This window comes from Phocoena phocoena, chromosome 3, assembly GCF_963924675.1.
Source record: "Phocoena phocoena chromosome 3, mPhoPho1.1, whole genome shotgun sequence".
Lineage (NCBI taxonomy): Eukaryota > Metazoa > Chordata > Mammalia > Artiodactyla > Phocoenidae > Phocoena > Phocoena phocoena.
In genome coordinates, this window is record NC_089221.1 from 2,387,217 (window position 1) to 2,404,655 (window position 17,439).

The following is a 17,439-nucleotide window of genomic DNA, read 5'->3' on the forward strand; positions in this document are numbered from 1 at the left end:
TCCAACAAACAGATGAAGCCAGCCACTGGAAGCTGTGTGAAAGTTACAGACATCGAAGGACAATTCAGTCTTGATATTCTGATTTTTGAGAAAGATGAAAACGTAGCCACAATTATTTTGACTAGGCAGGCTTTCAAAGCTTATTCTAATTTAAGCTTTGTCCCTAAAATTCATCCATGTAAGGTACTATTAATAATTGTCCTGGGGGAAGGCCTTCATGTGGACAGCATGGGACACTCTCATTTCCTTTTCTTTAAGAAAGGGCCCTGCTAGGCTTTCAAAGACTCAACCATCCATCATGGGGCCGATTTTGAAAATTCTAGCAATTAACCACACAGAAGAACAACATTTTCTTTCTAATATCCTGGGATTTTCTTTCAGTACTTTACAGGTGGAACCAACTTTAATGAACGTCAGGGGGTTAGTTTTTTTTAAAAAAAATACACTTTTTGTCAGTTAAGTCTTTCAGTATTCTTGTCTGGTAGGGTGGGGATGGAGCAAGCATTAGAGACGGTCTAAAAGTCATCTTCTTGGGTAGCAATTGGAGTGGAAATGGAGGGAACACCCTCCTCATTAATAGCTGAGAGAAGGTGAAAAGTTAAGACGTCGATTTTGCGCTGCCCACATTTCCCCTGGACCTTTCGAATTGCCAGGACAGACAGAGACAGTTCTCTCTGAAGGTGGCAGGAAGCATCACACTGACCCGTGCAGCTTCCAAAGTTGCTTTAACTTCCGGGAGGTTGAAATCACTTAGACTCACCTCGGGCTGCAGGCTCTGTCCTCAGTGAGGAGGTGGGGAAGCGTGTCCCCTCAGGGTTCGGGGTGCCCTTCGCAGCAGCCACTAGCAAGATTCTCTTCCCATTTATACCTGGACGGGGTTTGCCAACAAATAAACAAATGTGATCCCTCCTCAGTAACCTTGATCATTGCCGCACATGAAAGTGACTTGCGCTGATGCGAAGAGAAAACCCTGAGGATGAATTTGCTCTAATACTCCGGGGAGCTCGGGCACACCCTCATTGCCCTGCAGCTTGGGTGGGTGCCCCCTGTGTACAGTGCCACGGCCCCGAGCTCGGGAGGGGACTGGGGGGAGACGGCTGGGACCCGGACACTTTGCCGAGCTCTCCCGGGGATGCCCAGGCGTGTCACCGGGACGGAGGCCGTCCACCCAGGCAGCTGCGGGGGAAGAAGCCGGCAGTGGGAGGTCCAAAGGCTGCCGGGAAACCTTTCGCTGACTTTCCTCCAGCTGCTGCCTGTGTACCGAAGCAGCTGTTCCCGGCACTTCCAAAAAGACAAATCTCTTTTCAGGGGATTTTTATAAAATAACTCACCATCACTGGGATAAGGCACATTTTGTTAGTGACAAAAGCCCACTGGCAAATTTTCTGTTTTCTTAAATGCAATGTAGCAATGCAGGTTGTCACATGTAAAGTCTGAAAACACGACTTGTAGCACTCTGTATTTACCTACGTACGTATTTGTCTTTTTACTTCTACCTTTATAACGAGTCTTTACAGGGCGGAGGAGGGGTAAATGACTCCTTTCTTTAGGGAGACGGCATGGCCTTTTCTTTTTCTGGAGAAAGAGAAAAAGGCTAGAGAAACGGTCAAGAGCAGTTGCTCCTTCAGAGGCAGAAAGGAAACCATTCTTCCTCTGGAGTGAAGGTGTTTTGAATGTGCACGAAGCAAGATTCTTGCAGGCGGTGACTGCAGAAGTGTCAGGATGGGAGATGCCTCCTGGTCTCCAGATTTGCAGGTTCCCGGGAAAGAGTGTATCTTTTATGAAATGATTAATGCCGGCCAGGAGCGCAGGTTTTTACATTAACATATTTAAGCCTACATAATAAATTGGGAATTCTTACAAACAGATAAGAAGGGTTTCATGGCATTCTGGACAAATAACGATGCCATAAGCTTGAAACAATACATTTAAGAGGAAAAAAAGCAAAGATGTAAGGTCAGACAATATCTCCCATAACATTTGGAAAAGGCTGCCAATTGTTTGGATAACGGTACAATGGCAAAGCCTCTTAGAACGTTGTTAAGTCTTTATTCAGTAATACATTACCATGCATATTTCATAGCAAGGATTACTAAGACAGAATTGTGTGTCATTTTTGTTGTATGTCTTTATAATTACACCTTGAAGCCACAACTCGATTTTTTTTTAAACTACATATTCATGAAAAGCGGACTTGTAATTTGATAAAGGGGAGCTTGTGTTCCCGTCTCCATTCAAATGGCATCACGAAGCAGAATTAAAGTAGGCATCTGTGTTCTCCGGCATTAATCTCCTCAAGCACATTCCAGCTGCTCTGATGTGCCGGAGAGAGATAAGTCCTGCGCGGACGGGAGCTGTGCGGGCCAGACAACTCTATTATTGGCTTCATAATTGCTTAATTAAACTTTTGTCACTAATCATTATGAGGGCAATAGAGCTGTTATACTGGCTTCTGTTAAGCAAAAAATCAATAAACTGTTGGAGTTAATTTCGCCGTATTTTTTGTCCTGCAAATGAAATTCATTGCTGCCGGTTAGTGATCTGTGTGGCTGGCGCCCGGCTGATAGGAACAGCCATCACCATTTGAATTGAGGTATTCAGTAGCACATGAATATGAACAAATGGCAAACATAAATCTCTTGCATGAAGTACACCTTCTATCCCTTTATTATGGAACAATTGACCCATCCAAAATGAATTCTAATGGCAGGAAAGCGTTTAGATTTAAATTACACCATGGTCTTCTGGATCTGAAAGATGGCGGCATAAAAAAGATTAATATGCTAATTATTTTTCTCCTTATTTTTTTCCTTCAACATCCATGGTGGGGTATTGTGAAGCGTGTAAATAAGATGACTGTTTTGTCAAGAAATGGCTCGGAGGCACGCTATATTCCATTGCAATTTAATTTGTTTATTCAAAACCTCACTCCAGATTTTAACTGTGTTTGCAATAACACTTTATTTTTCACATAATGTTTTCCTTTCACAAAGAATTCCTAGAATAAGGAGAGCATGTTTTTTTTTTTATTGAAATAGATTTAATGGTATTATGAGTGATGATATACTTAACCAACGCTGTGTTTATAAATTCCTGTCAAACTTTTATTTTCTTCCCTCTTCTCCAGCTTACGGAAATGATCTGAGGTTGTGCTGTCTCTCCTCTGTCCCTTGTATTGAGCAGGGGAGGGACGAGGTGCACAGGAGGCTTTGTTATTTATGCCCCGTCCCTCGTCCAAGTGACCCAGGACCACCCTCTTCCCCTCTCCCCCCAGCCCCTGATATTCTTAAAACAAAAAATAAACAAACAGAAAACAAAAACGTAACCTCACTGGATGCATCAGCCTGGTGTGTAGTTAACACTGAAAATCTTATGCGTCTGCGTCACTGTATGATCTGAAGTGTTCATTCTGCTTTTTTCTCCAAAATGGCCTTGATGTTGCCAATAACCACGGCAAGAAACACAGGAAGGAGCGGAGGGGCTTTCCTGCACCGGCGGTTTTGGTGTCACATTGTACCTTTGCATCACACCTCTGCGAGCACCTACTGTGCTGGGGTCCTGCAGCTGGCTGGGTGGAACCACGAGTGGACGTGGCAGAGGATGCGAACGAAGTGCGGATCCACCCACGTTCATCCCGGAGCCTGTGAAATGACTCTGAATCCTTTCTGGGCTTGGAAAGTCAAGTCTAATTGTAGAAAGAAAATTATTTATTCTTTGAAGATGAAGAAAAGAGAGAAAATTTGTTCTGAATGGTTGGATGCTACGTGTACCTAAAAGAGAAGAAAAATAAAAACAGTAAAAGATTAAAAGAAAAATCCCATCATGTTATTTCTCAAAATTGGCACACCATGGATTTATGACACAGCCTTCCTCTGTCCCTGAAAAATATTGAAAGTTGTATAACTTGATTATCAAGAGCGCAGTTAGGGTTCATTCTTTGACACAAGCAGCTTATTTTATGCTCACGTAGACGGGATGTCCTCAGTTTTCCATGATGTCTATGAAAACGGTTTGAACAGAATAGGTGTTCAGTTAATGATGTATAATGAACAGATGGATAAATACGGCCCTGAATGGCTTCATTTCTACAGGGGTGTGGATGGACAGGTCACTTGTGTCCCCAAAAGCTTGCTGGTGTTGATTTTTTTATGCTCAAGATTGTAATTCCTGGTTTTCTGGGATTAGGGTGGCTAAAATAGTGATAATAAGAAACCAGACATACAAGGGAAAGATACATGATCTCAATGCAAACTACCAGAAATTTACTTCCTAATTTATTAATTTGGTCTGAATCTATTTCTTTATTTACCGGAATTATTTTTAGCTATTTTCTTTGTTATCCCTATTCCCACTCCAAGAATCAGTGTTTTATATGAAGGGAGAAATGTTGCACAAGTTATTAGCACGAGCTATGCCATTATTACAGTTATTATTATTTATATAGTCTGCGATTATGGAGGGGGTGTGGATAAGTCCCCTGCTAATAAGAAAAATGTCTGACATCGTGAAACCAGACACTTATTTTTGAGACCCAAAACAAGTTTCACCAAATGAAAGAATAGACTCTTAGGAAATACTATTTAAAAACCACACATAGATTAAAATCACATGCAGTCGTGTATATTGGGATTTTAATTTTCATTATTGCATTCATTATATGATTTAAATGAGATTGCAGTGTAAAATACACTGTACTTTGTGATTAAACAACGAAATTTAAATACCCTGTAAGTCTTTTAGGTTATTCTTTTATATAATTGCAACTTATTCATTTCAACATGCATTATGTATTGAGTTTTAAAGCTACATAAAGCTTGTATAAATATATGATTTGCCTCTAAGAACATCTAGAAGTAAAAGGGATTAGAAACCTCTTGACCAGATTGAAAATGATGTAGGTGGCTGGGCTGAGGAAAGCCACCAGTGGCAACCAAATTAAGGGAGCTCCTTCTCTGGAATTTTCCTGACAGAGTGACCCCACAGGGCAGGTCCTAAGGGAGATTTTTACAGATATCTCAAAGGTACCATGAATTTCTACTTTGAAACAGTAATCTTTGCTCTGTGGACCTGGATCTTAAGTAAAGCTGCCCTTGAATGTCAGCAGGTGTGTTCTGTATACTTTCTTAATTTTTTTTTTTTAAATGAGCTTTTTGTTGTTGTTTAACCAAACTCAATAGTTGAAAGCATTTAACGCCACAGAGTCCAGTTTCTTGTTTACTTTCCTCTTAAAATGCACTTTTTTCCCCCCTGTGCTGCTCATCCCTTGACGGATGAAAGTGATTTCAATTTATCCTAACATTCTTTTATGGCTATACTGGAATTCAGTCATCGTGCTGGCATTGGAAGAAAGAGGGCTCGTAGATTAAGTATCTTAGTGCAATTTATGTGTAAGTGCGTTTCCAAGATAATTATTTGCCTTGTTTTATGTATAGATCCATTCAGTGTTGGGCTTGGTTATGATGGATTTGATTGTAACTACTGGGCAACATTTATTAAGAGTTCCTAGTGTTGTGAACATTTAAAATATAAGGGTTTTCACTTCAAATAGCTTATTAAAAAATAAAACCTTCAGAGTCCAAGTAGATAGTTGGATACAATGGGAAGAGAAGAGAGAGAAAATAGACTTAAATATAAGAAAGAAAAGGAAGAATACACGAAAGCATAAGTATACTAAGTGTATGAAGATTATGTGCATTAAGAATACATTTAAACACGAGAAAGGGAAATCAGTTTGTTCAGATCATTTTTGATGACTATTTTAATTTGGTTTTGGAATTTTAGTTTTTATTTTATTTTGAAGTTGGTGAGCATTGTTCCTTCTAAGTCTAAGGACTTAATACTTAAGGTAAATTTGAAAGTCAAATTGGAAAACGAACCAAAAAAAAACTTCAATAGACTCAGAGATAAAGGAGAGAGAATATGATTCTAAGAAGAAATTGCCCACTCACCTCACTCCAAACTCCTTGGCTCTGCGCTCAGGCCTTTTGTGCCCCAGGCCCAGTTTCCATCTTCCTGCTGTCTGACACTGTTTTCCGGCAGGCGCTCGACCCGTGAGGTCATCACAGGGAGGCTCCCCAATGACATCAGATCGTGCTGCCCCTCTTCACCTGTGTCTCTGGACCATCACCCTTGTCCATTCAGCTCCCGTGAGCCTCCCTGTTGTCACTGGCACAGAACCACACTCTTCAAATAGTATTTATCGTACTGTTTTCTCCTGCTAGCCTATTAACTATTCTTTGTAGAAAGTAATAGAACAAGGGAAAACAAAGCAAGGAAAATGAAAAACACCCATGATTCCCAACTCAGAAATAACCGCTACTGGCATTTACATGTATAGACTCATATGATATACATACATGGTTCCATAAGCGTGTGTGCGCACGCGTGTGTGTGTGTGTGTATTTGGATGGTTTTATATTCTGATGGGGAGGCGGCTCAGCGTGTCCAAATTTGTATTTTGGCTGACACTTGGCACAGGGGCGTGGGCTTCTGGTACCCTCTCCGTAGATAGTTGTTAAGTACGTGGATAAGAAAGGCAGATTTAAAGCTTTCCTTTGATTTTTTTTCTTCACGGTAACTTCTTAATAGTCTGAAAATAACAAGTGCAGTTATTTTGTACATGTCAAGCCAAGTCATTAATTAGATTAGTGTTCCCAGGAAATGTATCCACCTTTTGACTAAATAAACTCACTTGCCTTTGCAAAGATCCCCTTGTGGCTGGGTTTACCTTGCACCTGTGCCCAAGGAGGAGAAATGCCTTGCGTTTGCGTTAAGAATCGAAGGTTTCATTCCTTAAAATACTTCTCACGAGTGAAACGTCTAACGTGTTTTGACATATGATGCTATGGCTGAAAACCACTGTTTAGAAGATTATCTTTGTATTAATTTTCTAACCAGCTTCTGACCCCAGTCAGTGCCTGTTCACTCAGTAACTGGATGAAGATTAGAGGGTGCCTTTGCCACTGAACCATGTACGTTGAATGTTGTTGGGCCCTCATAAGGGCTCTGGATGAATATGCTTTTATAACTTAAAAGGAAGGAAGACTCTCATCTTTGGCAAAATTGTCACTGGCACAGCCGTCACGTGTCCCTTCTGATTTTACTGGCGGGCGCCGTGGCCAATGCAGTTCAGCGCAGAAATTAGGGACACGGGGCTTTGGAAGGAGTAAGGAGGCCACCCCTTTTCCTCGCAGCGTCTGCTCTTCCTCACACACAGAGTGAGGTTGGACAGCTATTTCTACTACTGTTTGACTTACTGATGAGACTTTAGAAACAGATTTGAAATAACTGGATGGGACCTTTCTGCTTTTCTCAAGCCGGGAGCGAACTTAGAGGGAAACTAGGATACTGAGTGTGACTTGAGCAAGCTGCTCCCGGACAGCCCGGGGCCTCTGGGTAAGAGGTTGCTTTCCGAAAGTAAGAATGTGCTTTCTATTCTTTAGGGGGAAACGTCCACCCCACCCTGCACTCAACCCTGTGTCTCCAGACCATTGTCACTGTGCTCAGGGCCCCCTCGACCTCCCGAGTGAGCTCTTTGCTGGAAAATGAAAAAGCAAAATCTCGACTCGTATCTGCATTTACGCTGCTGGATACTTCTGTTTCCTTCAATCACATACAAATATCACGTAGACTCAACAAGGAAGAAAATGGTTTTAAAGTTGGTTGAGTTTAATAACGTGATTCCAAGAACGATAGCTTTCCCACCACAAGGCGGGGGCCCCTGGAAGGCGGTTTTGTGCCACTTGAAGCAGGACAGACATCAAACCAAACGTGTCTATTTAGTGGGGACTCAGAGCCCAAGGTGGAATGGTGACTTTTACAGAATTAATCATGGATTTACAGGGTGATGTTGGTACTTCTGGGCTAGAACTTTTCTCTAGTGAAAGTGGGGTTATTAATAGACTGAAAATATACTTCATTAATTTTCACTGAAAATAGCAGAAGGTAGCAGAGTCTGGGAAGAGAAAGTCGGGGCTGTGACAGATGACTGTCCCCGGGTTGCTTCGGAAGGCAGTGGGGCTGCCAGGGGCCTCCTGAGGCCCATCCACCTCTCTTCCCAGCTCCAGAGATGGGCAGCAAGGGAACCTTTGCCGACAAACTCCACGGTCCCGAAGGAAGCCCCTTCTGGAGGACCATTGATACCACTGTTTATTCACGGAAACTCCTGAGGCGTGGCAAGCATGAGAACATGACATTCAACGTGGAAACTTTCATTTTCATCTCATTAAGAGGGCATGAATTGAATGCTAATTAGAGAAGAGAAATAAAATAAAAATGGCTGCTCCAGGTCATCCGATGAAACCGGTTCCACGTTGGCTGCATTCGTAACAAAAACAACGATTTCATGACATGTGTTTAATAAGCAACCTGCACTAGTGGCCGGTTTAAATGATACTGTAAGAGGATGTAATCCAGCTTCCAGGGGACACGCATTGTCCCGAGACCTTACTTAGGACCCCTCATGGCCATAGATTTTCAGCCGTGCTTGCTGCTAATCTTGAAGTTGACAATTTAAATTTCCAGATGCCTGCAGAACTCCGTGGTTCTGCACATAGATTTACTTTCTCTCGAAAGCGTAATCAAATAGCTTCAGAGGACGTTGTAAGTCAGTGCGTGTGATAAGCCTCATCCCTGAGTATGCGTCCTCTGGCCCCAAATCTGCACCTGGGAGCATCCTGGCTGCCAGGCTTTTCCCTGGATGATGGATAGTCCCCAAGGCTGCCGATGGGGAAGGCTACCATCGCCGGCAGGGCGCCCCCTGCCCAAGCCCAAGGTGAGGTCAGAGGTCACTGGGCTCAGCCAAGCAGATGCAGGAGGAGATGCAGATGGTTCATCCAAGCATCTCTCCTTGTGGACACAGCACAGCGCCCTCTGCCGGGCCTCCCACGGGGGCGGCCTCCTGTCCCCTTGCCAGGGTCGTGTCAGGCTTAAGTGACAACAAAAGATCAAAGGCTCACCTCCACCGTGAGTGAACAGAACTCTCAAGTCCGGGAACCTCTGTTTATTATTTCAAGAAACCGGAGTTAATTTCTTGAAAGACAGGCAGCTGGCACCTCCCTGCTCCGGATGAGCTGTGCGGTTTTGCAGGACAGGCCGGCGCTTGTCCTTTGGAATCAGGAGCATCGAGTTTGTAGCCACATTGATGTCTTTGTAAAGGTGATACATGCGGTCTGTCTGTCAGACAAATACCCCAACAAGTACAAGTGTTTATCAAATTCCCTGTAAACGCGCAGGTCTGAGGACCCTTTCAGGCCGGCGTGGGAAGGCTTGCTCGTCTTCTTCACACAGAAATCGCTTAATGATAGTTAATATCGCCCTATAATCTCAGCAGCTCCCATTTAATTGCAACGTTTTGAAGTCTGTCTGTACCCCCGGAGGATGGTGGATCCCTGGTCTTAAGCATCATTCAGGTGGTCCCGGCTCCCAGGGAGGCAGGGGTCACCTGCTGAGAGCACTCCTGGTCCAAGTGTTGCCTAGTCCTTCAGAGAAGCTGGTCCCACACTGCCCCCAGGGGAAGACCATCTCTGGGGAAGGCCCGAGAATAGGCATGGGGCTGCTTCATGGGGAAAAATCTTTTCTAAAAAAAACCAAAACCTCAGCTTTTGAAAAAAAACATGCAGTTCAGCATGGACTTGTTTGGAAATGCCAATAAAATAGTTTAAACACATCCAGCGCCCCTCCTTTGTGTGAGAGAGAACCGTGCAGTGAGAGATTGGCTGGCCTATGTAAGGGAGGGTTTCATGCATTTTCTTTATCTGGAAAAGTTTCTCTCGGGGAGGGTCCTCCTCTGGGGCTGGTCTCCCCTCTGTCACCAGAAGGGAGGATGCCTTGTTCATCTCCCCGACGAATCCAGACTGTATTTCCCTACTGGGCTCCATAAATAAACTCCTGAATGAAAACTACTGACCTCAACACGGTTTTCAGCGCATCTTCTCTATTTTGATGACATAGAAGCAGACTTCATGGCCCATCATTGCTCAAAATACATGGGTAAGTGTTGAACTGAACTTTTCCAACCAAATCCATAAAACCATCAACAAATGAAGACTCACCACTATCACTGAGTTTTCTCGAAATTTCATAGATTGATTTCATATGCAATGATTTACTTTTCAATGTGAGGAAAATACATTGCAATGTGAGCCTATGAACACCTGTCAAGAATATCAAAGTATCTGGGTAAATCTAATGGCGATTTGGCCTGTAAGAGTCACTGGATACTGTAGACCACATGACTGGCAAATACAATTTTAACCTCAGGCATGAAGGCCCGATGTCTAGGATTATGACAGAAACCTTAATGTGTTGAATATTTCATTTGCTTTTTGGAGCAAAACGGTATGTAATTTTTTAAAAGTGTGAACCTATTTTTCTCAGAAGATGCATGGCTTAGGGGTTCCATTGGTTTGGGAATTACCTTAATTAAAATTATTTATATGAGCTGCCATAAATTTCCAATTTTTTGGCTTTGGTTTACATTTCTTTGTGGTTCTGGGTGAATCCTTTCTATTTACTTCTTTCACTGGATTGAGCAAGCCATTCACACATGTAAAGTAACATTCATTCTCATCCACACTTACTAGGCGTTTGCCTTACATAACCTACCTTTAAGAGGGATGCACCTTTTTGTTCTCCTGAGTTAGGAACCACGTGGGGGAGGTCAGGAGGGATGGCAGGTTGTTTTAACTCTTGAACAGCATAAGTTAAGACTGTCTCTTTCAGCAGTGTTTCCCCAGGCATCCTCCATGTCGGATGGCAGGTGGTACGGAATTGAGAGCATCTCTCAATGTCTTCATTTCTTATTCCTCCACTTTTTATTACAAAATCGATACCAAACACAAGTGGATTACTATACCCCAAAAATTCTTCAGGTAGGCGAGCGGCTACCTGACAATTATCTCAAAGGATGAATATACAAATTAATTGATTAAATAAACCCGTGTCTACTGCACCTCAGCAGGGCCTTCAGAGGAACAAAGGGTCTACCTGCAAAGTCTTCCTGAAGTGGAAGGGGGCATTAATTACACCCGTGCTATGGGTTGATTTGTGTCTAGTTTCCTTTTGTCTTGGAGTTGACTACCTGAACTTCAAAGCACGCTTTACAGCTGAATCTCTTCTCCACGGCAAAAGCCAGTGTTAAAAGACAGGGATTACAATAAAAGTTCTTCAGTTAAATACCCAAGCTTGTCTTTGCACAAACTTCACAACAGTTAATGACATACATAAAGCTATCAGCATTTTCAAGACAGACCTCTTTTAGAGTTTAGCATGGGAAATCCACACACGTTATTTAAAGACTATTACAACGTGCTCTCTTTTTCCTTACCCTAAAAGCCTCCAGAGGCCTAGGTTTCCCTGATCCTGACAACGTTGCTTCTGAAACAGGGTCATGTAGACTAAAGTCCGCTGTCTACATGGACCTCGTGGTTATTGGTTGGCCTTTTGTCCAAACCCACACATTGGCTCCATACAACCCTCCTGCATCAGACGAAAGCATTTATCAATTTCCGGACAAAGTCCTTTAGGGGTGAGTGCTTTTCAAATCTCTCGTCCATATGTGGGTAAATAGATTAAAGCAAAGGATGAAGACGTTTAGTGATTTATGTATTAGTACAACTTGTCCGGTCAGACACTGACTATAGGATCCTATCACCTATTACTGATCCCTCCCGAGGTGTGAGCCTCTTTATTCTAACTAGTCTGATGCCCCTGCCAGCATCTTTGTGCTTCTTAATAACCAGTTTCTCCTTTTTATGGAGAGAGTGCTAATTTCCCCTTCATTGTTTTCTGAGACCGTCCCTTGGTGAGTTTTGCTAACAGGGTCCTGTCTCTTGTACAATATCGCATCACAGCGGTCCTATGCAATTATTTCATGTTGAATACATTAACCGGTGCATAGTTTGCCTGACTCAAGGTCTTTAGAACTTTATTTTCTGTTTTGTTTTGTTCCGCTGTGCCGTGTGTGTGTGTGTGTGTGTGTGTGTGTGTGTGTGTGCACGCGCGCGGGCACATACATCACCAAGGCTATGCCTCTGACGTTCTCAATGGCTTTTGTTAATTACTTGTTGTTGGGGCCACTTGATTTCCTTAAGAATGAATCTAAAGAATTCCCCGTTCTGAAGAATGACTTCCCCTCACTTATTTTCTTAGGAAATTAGGGGGAAATTCTGGAGGTTGAGAGGAAGCATTGTCACCACACTTGGCCGTTGTCTTTCTGGAGAGTCGATCGTTCACGATTATCCCCCGCTCAGCACAGCTCAGCTCAGTTCAGCTCACCGGGCTCGCGCTCCGGTCCAGCCACACAAAAGGCTGCTTTGCTCAATCTCAAGCTTGGGTGCTCACCGAGACGTCCACTCGCAGCTGCTGCTCGTCCCCCGTAATTAGCCTGTGATGGCTGCTGCCTCTTGTGGCTTTGCCTGTGAGAGACATTTGACACAGCAGACATCAGAGGGATTTTTCAGGAGGCTCTCGTGGCGTCCGAATGGCTCTTAATTAACCACTTAGGTCCCCCTCCTTCACTCCCCTGCTTGGCACTTTCCAAATGGTAGGGGTTGCACCGTGGATCTAAACTCCGGGGGAAGCGTGCTATCAAAAGATCTTGTAAATGAAGGCTTGTGTAAATTATTTTTAATGATTCCCTCCTGGCACATCATTATGTTTGTAGCTACACACAGGCACTTCAGAGATGGCTTGTCTTCCGTGAGGTCAGCTGCAGGACCACCATAACTAGCTGCAGTCAGGAAATGGCTTATTAATTAGCGCAGTGATTTTACATTGCTAAGAGCTCTGATGTATGGAGCTAGAATTGTAATTGTGCAGAATCGAAATAATAAGCCATCTCTGGGCTCCTTATGTAAATTGGCATATTATAAAATCATTACCTATCTAAACACTGAGTTTTAATAAGAATTACAATGATGAATTTTATGATAATTGACACTCAAATTTTAATCTCTTGGATTTTTATCATTTTGGTGGTTAAAGTGTGTTTCTAATTAAGTGTTGCTTAAAATGCAAAGGATTGTTTAACGATTCTGTTCCCTTCCTCTAGTTCAAATTAGGTTATTCTCTTTGGTCACAGGAAAGAGGCCTTCTTAGTAATAGATCTGCAACATTATGTAACACTTGTACAGAAAGATGTTTAATCATCACTTTTTTATGAATATGATTTTGATGACGCTATAGTGTCAACCGTGAGACAAGAAACGTTAAACGGTGTTGGACGTGGCTCCCATTGTAGGAGTGACGTACAGAGAAGAAGTAAAATCAGGGAAAAATAATACATCTGTATGAGAGCTCATGGATTTGGGGTGGTGATTGAATTTTTAAATAATTACGGTTTCAGAAGCAAAAATATTTCCTAAAACCTATGCGATGCAATTTAGTTTTAAAATATTGATGTAAAATCACCAGTATTATGATTTATGAATGACATCATACAATAAATGGCTATTACTGTTGTTTCCAGAGCAAACCCCAATAGGAGAAAGAAGAACAATTTCCCTTTTATTTGATGTGGAATAAACCATTGCTTGAATTATCGCCATTACCTATGAAGTATACCTCAGTGAAATAGTCACACTTACTATAATCACCGCCCATGATCCGACTGGAATAAGAAGCTCTTTTCTTGAAGAAGAATACAATTGGAGTATGGAAGTATTTTCTGTCTTTATGATGTTGAATTGATCTCATAGAATACCTGGCATGTGAACTAATACAAGATTGAGTGACCTGAAAAAATAAAAATATTGGAGTTAAAGAACAAAATAAACTGAAGCAGATTTTAGAAAATCAATGTTACATCTTTTTGGAGGTAATAGATATGCAACTGGATCTTGAAGACGTTATGGACCCGTTGCAGATAAACTAAAAATATTTAAATGGCTGCTTTCCCGTTAATCCCCTGGGGAGATTTGAAGAATCTGCATGGAAAATGGGAAGTGCCCCATTTCTACCTCCAGCCACCTGGAAGCGGACTGTGTGAGAGCCCTGGAACCCCGTCCAGGGAGGCTGGGGAGCCCTGAGGGTCCCTGTCTGTGTGAAGGCATCACCCACAGACCACTCAGCTGGTGGCCAGAACCAGAGATGGGAGCCACTCCAGCTTGAGTTCAGCAGGGCAGGGGCTGCGGGTTATCCTTCACTTCCCTGAGACCTGGTCTTCCCCCTACTCCATCTCCATGCACACGCTGCTTGAGGTGGGTCCACCTGTAGAAGTGCCTCAGGCCCCTCTGCATGGACCACCGTGGTACCTGACCAGCTCACCTGCTCAATGTCTGCGGCTGCACAGTCACCAGCCCAGGCAAGGCACCCATGTTTAAGCTTCGAGTAAGAAATTTTAATTGCAAACAGTAAAACCGCAGCTTCCCCACCCCATTAAGCATCCCCTTTGGTCTGTGTGCCATGTGTCCATCTCAGGAATGATGGTTTTGGGCATGAGTCTTGGCAGATGAGTTTCCCAACTCCTCCTTAAGACCTGCACCAGGTGTAGGGATCCCCAGACACAGGCACCTCATGATGACTCCGCCCTCTCGTGCAGCCCGGCTTAAGTGCACCCTTTCCTGCAATTCCACTGTCCTGCTCTTTGCAATTTGCCCCACGGTCAGGATCTAGTGTTGGTGTCCCAGCCACGTCCACTTGCTGATCTGACTCGTCACGTGGCTGCCTCAAGATCCTCAGTCTGCAAACCTAACCCCTCCTCCCATTTCACAACATTCTGACCTTCAACATGGCCTTGTGCTCTTTCCACTAAACCGTGATGGCCTTATCCTCATGGGTCTGACATTCTGGAAGTATGCTTGTAACAAATCTCAGCAGGAGGGGGCTGCCGTCCCCTGAGAGCTCTGCTCCAAGGGATCCAGAACCTTTGGCTGCAAGCTGGGTTCCTGCTCTTGGCTCTGCCCAGGGATAGCAAGCCAAGCGTGGACCACTTTTTCCTCCTGCCTGTGCTTCTTATCAGTCAGGCATCTGCATGGTGATCAGACCACCTCTGAGCACTTGGCTGGCCAGGGTGTTGGATGAGTCTCTGAGCTGCTCCTCTGAGCTCAGCCCTGATTCACAGCAACACGGCTGCGGGCAGCCCAGTTATATGTGCATAGCCAACGCTGGGGACAGACATCCTGAGAAGGACATGTCCCATTCCTCCATTTCCTTGGCTTGCCCCGGGATTCAGTATCGAGCGGCTAATTTAAGGAGATAGACCCTTGTGTAAAAACACAAAATTTGTTAGATGTGTTCTGTGGAAGAAACGAGGTACTTGAGTAATTGCAGTGTAAGCATATCACATGGCACTGTCTCAGGCAGCAGGAGGATGGAGCCAGGAGATCTCAGGGCTGTCAACCTACACCTCCATCTCAATCTCGAAATCAACCTGCACCTCCATCTCCACCTCCACCTCCATCTCCATCTCCACCTCCACCTCCACCTCCATCTCCATGTCCAACTCCACCTCCACCTCCACCTTTACCTCCATCTTTATCTCCATCTCCACCTCCACCTCCAGCTCCATCTCCACATCCACCTCCATCTTCATCTCCATCTCCACCTCCACCTCCATCTCCACCTCCACCTCCATCTCCATCTGCATCTCCAAATCCACCTCCACTTCCACCTCCAACTCCACTTCAACATCCACCTCAATCTCCAACTCCACCTCCACCTCCATCTCCATCTACACCTCCATCTCCATCTGCATCTCCAAATCCACCTCCACTTCCACCTCCAACTCCACTTCAACATCCACCTCAATCTCCAACTCTACCTCCACCTCCATCTCTACATCAATCTCCATCTCCACCTCTATATCCATCTCCATCACCATCTCCATCTCCACCCTCATCTCCACCTCCACGTCCACCTCAAACTCCACCTCAACCACCACCTCCAACTCCACCTCAATCTCTACCTCCACCTCCACATCTACCTCCATCTCCATCTACAACTCCACCTCCATCTCCATCTCCACCTCCATCTCCACTTCCACCTCGACCTCCACCACCACCTTCATATGAATCTCCACCTCCACCTCCATCACCACCTCTACATCCACTTACACTGCCATCTCCAACTCCACCTCCAACTTTACATCCATCTCCAGCTCCACCTCCATCTCCACCTCTGTCACCACCTCTACATCCACTTACACTGCCATCTCCAACTCCACCTCCAACTTTACATCCATCTCCACCTCCACCTCCATCTCCACCTCCACATCCATCTTCTTCACCTCCATCACCACCTCCACCTCCATTGCTACCTCCACCTCCACCTCCACATCCCCCTCCATCTCCCCCACCTCCACCTCCATTTCCACCTCCACCTCCATCTCCACTTCCACCTCCACCTCCACTTCCACCTTCATCTCCATCTCCACCTCCATCTCCAACTCCACCTCCATCACCACTGGCACTTCCACCTCCACATGCATCTCCACTTCCATCTCCACCTCCACCTCCATATCCATCTCCACCTCCATCTTCACCTGCACCTCCATCTCCATCACCACCACCACTTGCACCTCCACCTCCATCTTCACCTCCATCTCCACCTCCACCTCCATAACCACCTCTACCTCCACCTCCACCTCCACCTCCACCTCCACCTCCATCTCCACCTCCATTTCCATCTCCACCTACATCTCCTCTTGCACCTCAATCTCCATCACCACCTCCAATTCCACATCCACCCGCATCACCACCGCAATCCCTCCACCTCCACTTCCACCTCCACCTCCAACTTCACCTCCACCTCTACCTCCACCTCCACCTCCACCTCCAACTCCACCTCCACCTCCACCTCCATCTCCATCTACACCTCTATCTCCAACTCCACCTCCCTCTCCACCTCCACCTCCACCTCCACCTCCACCTACAACTCCACCTCCATCTCCAACTCCACCTCCCTCTTCACCTCCACCTCCACCTCCACCTCCACCTACAACTCCACCTCCACCTCTACTTCCATTTCCATCTCCACCTCCACCTCCATCTGGACCTCCATCTCCACCTCAATCTCGACCTCCACTTCCACCTCCTCCTCCAACTCCACCTCCAACTCTACATCCATCTCCACCTCCACCTCCAACTCCACCTCCACTTCCACCTCCACCACCAACTCCACCTCCATCACCACCTCCACCACCAACTTCACCTCCACCTCCACCTCCATCTCCACTTCCACCTCGACCTCCACCTCCACCTTCATCTGAATCTCTACCTCCACCTCCATCACCACATCTACCTCCACCTACACTGCCATCTCCAACTCCAACTCCACCTCCAACTCTACATCCATCTCCACCTCCACCTCCATCTCCAGCTCCACATCCATCTCCACCTCCACCTCCACCTCCATCTCCACCTCCACATCCATCTTCTTCACCTCCATCACCACCTCCACCTCCATCGCTACCTCCACCTCCACCTCCACATCCACCTCCAT

At 45.0% G+C, this 17,439-nt stretch overlaps 1 protein-coding gene across 1 annotated transcript; it reads right to left on the reverse strand.

Annotated features, from left to right (window-relative positions):
- Positions 1–16,138: 16,138 nt before the first annotated feature.
- On the reverse strand, positions 16,139–16,624 carry LOC136119863 (probable inactive protein kinase DDB_G0270444). The gene is made up of 2 exons (XM_065873119.1): positions 16,331–16,624; positions 16,139–16,279 (listed from the first exon to the last, which is right to left on the reverse strand). Exons 1-2 carry the CDS (start codon positions 16,622–16,624, stop codon positions 16,139–16,141), a joined length of 435 nt encoding a protein of 144 aa, XP_065729191.1.
- Positions 16,625–17,439: the final 815 nt, after the last annotated feature.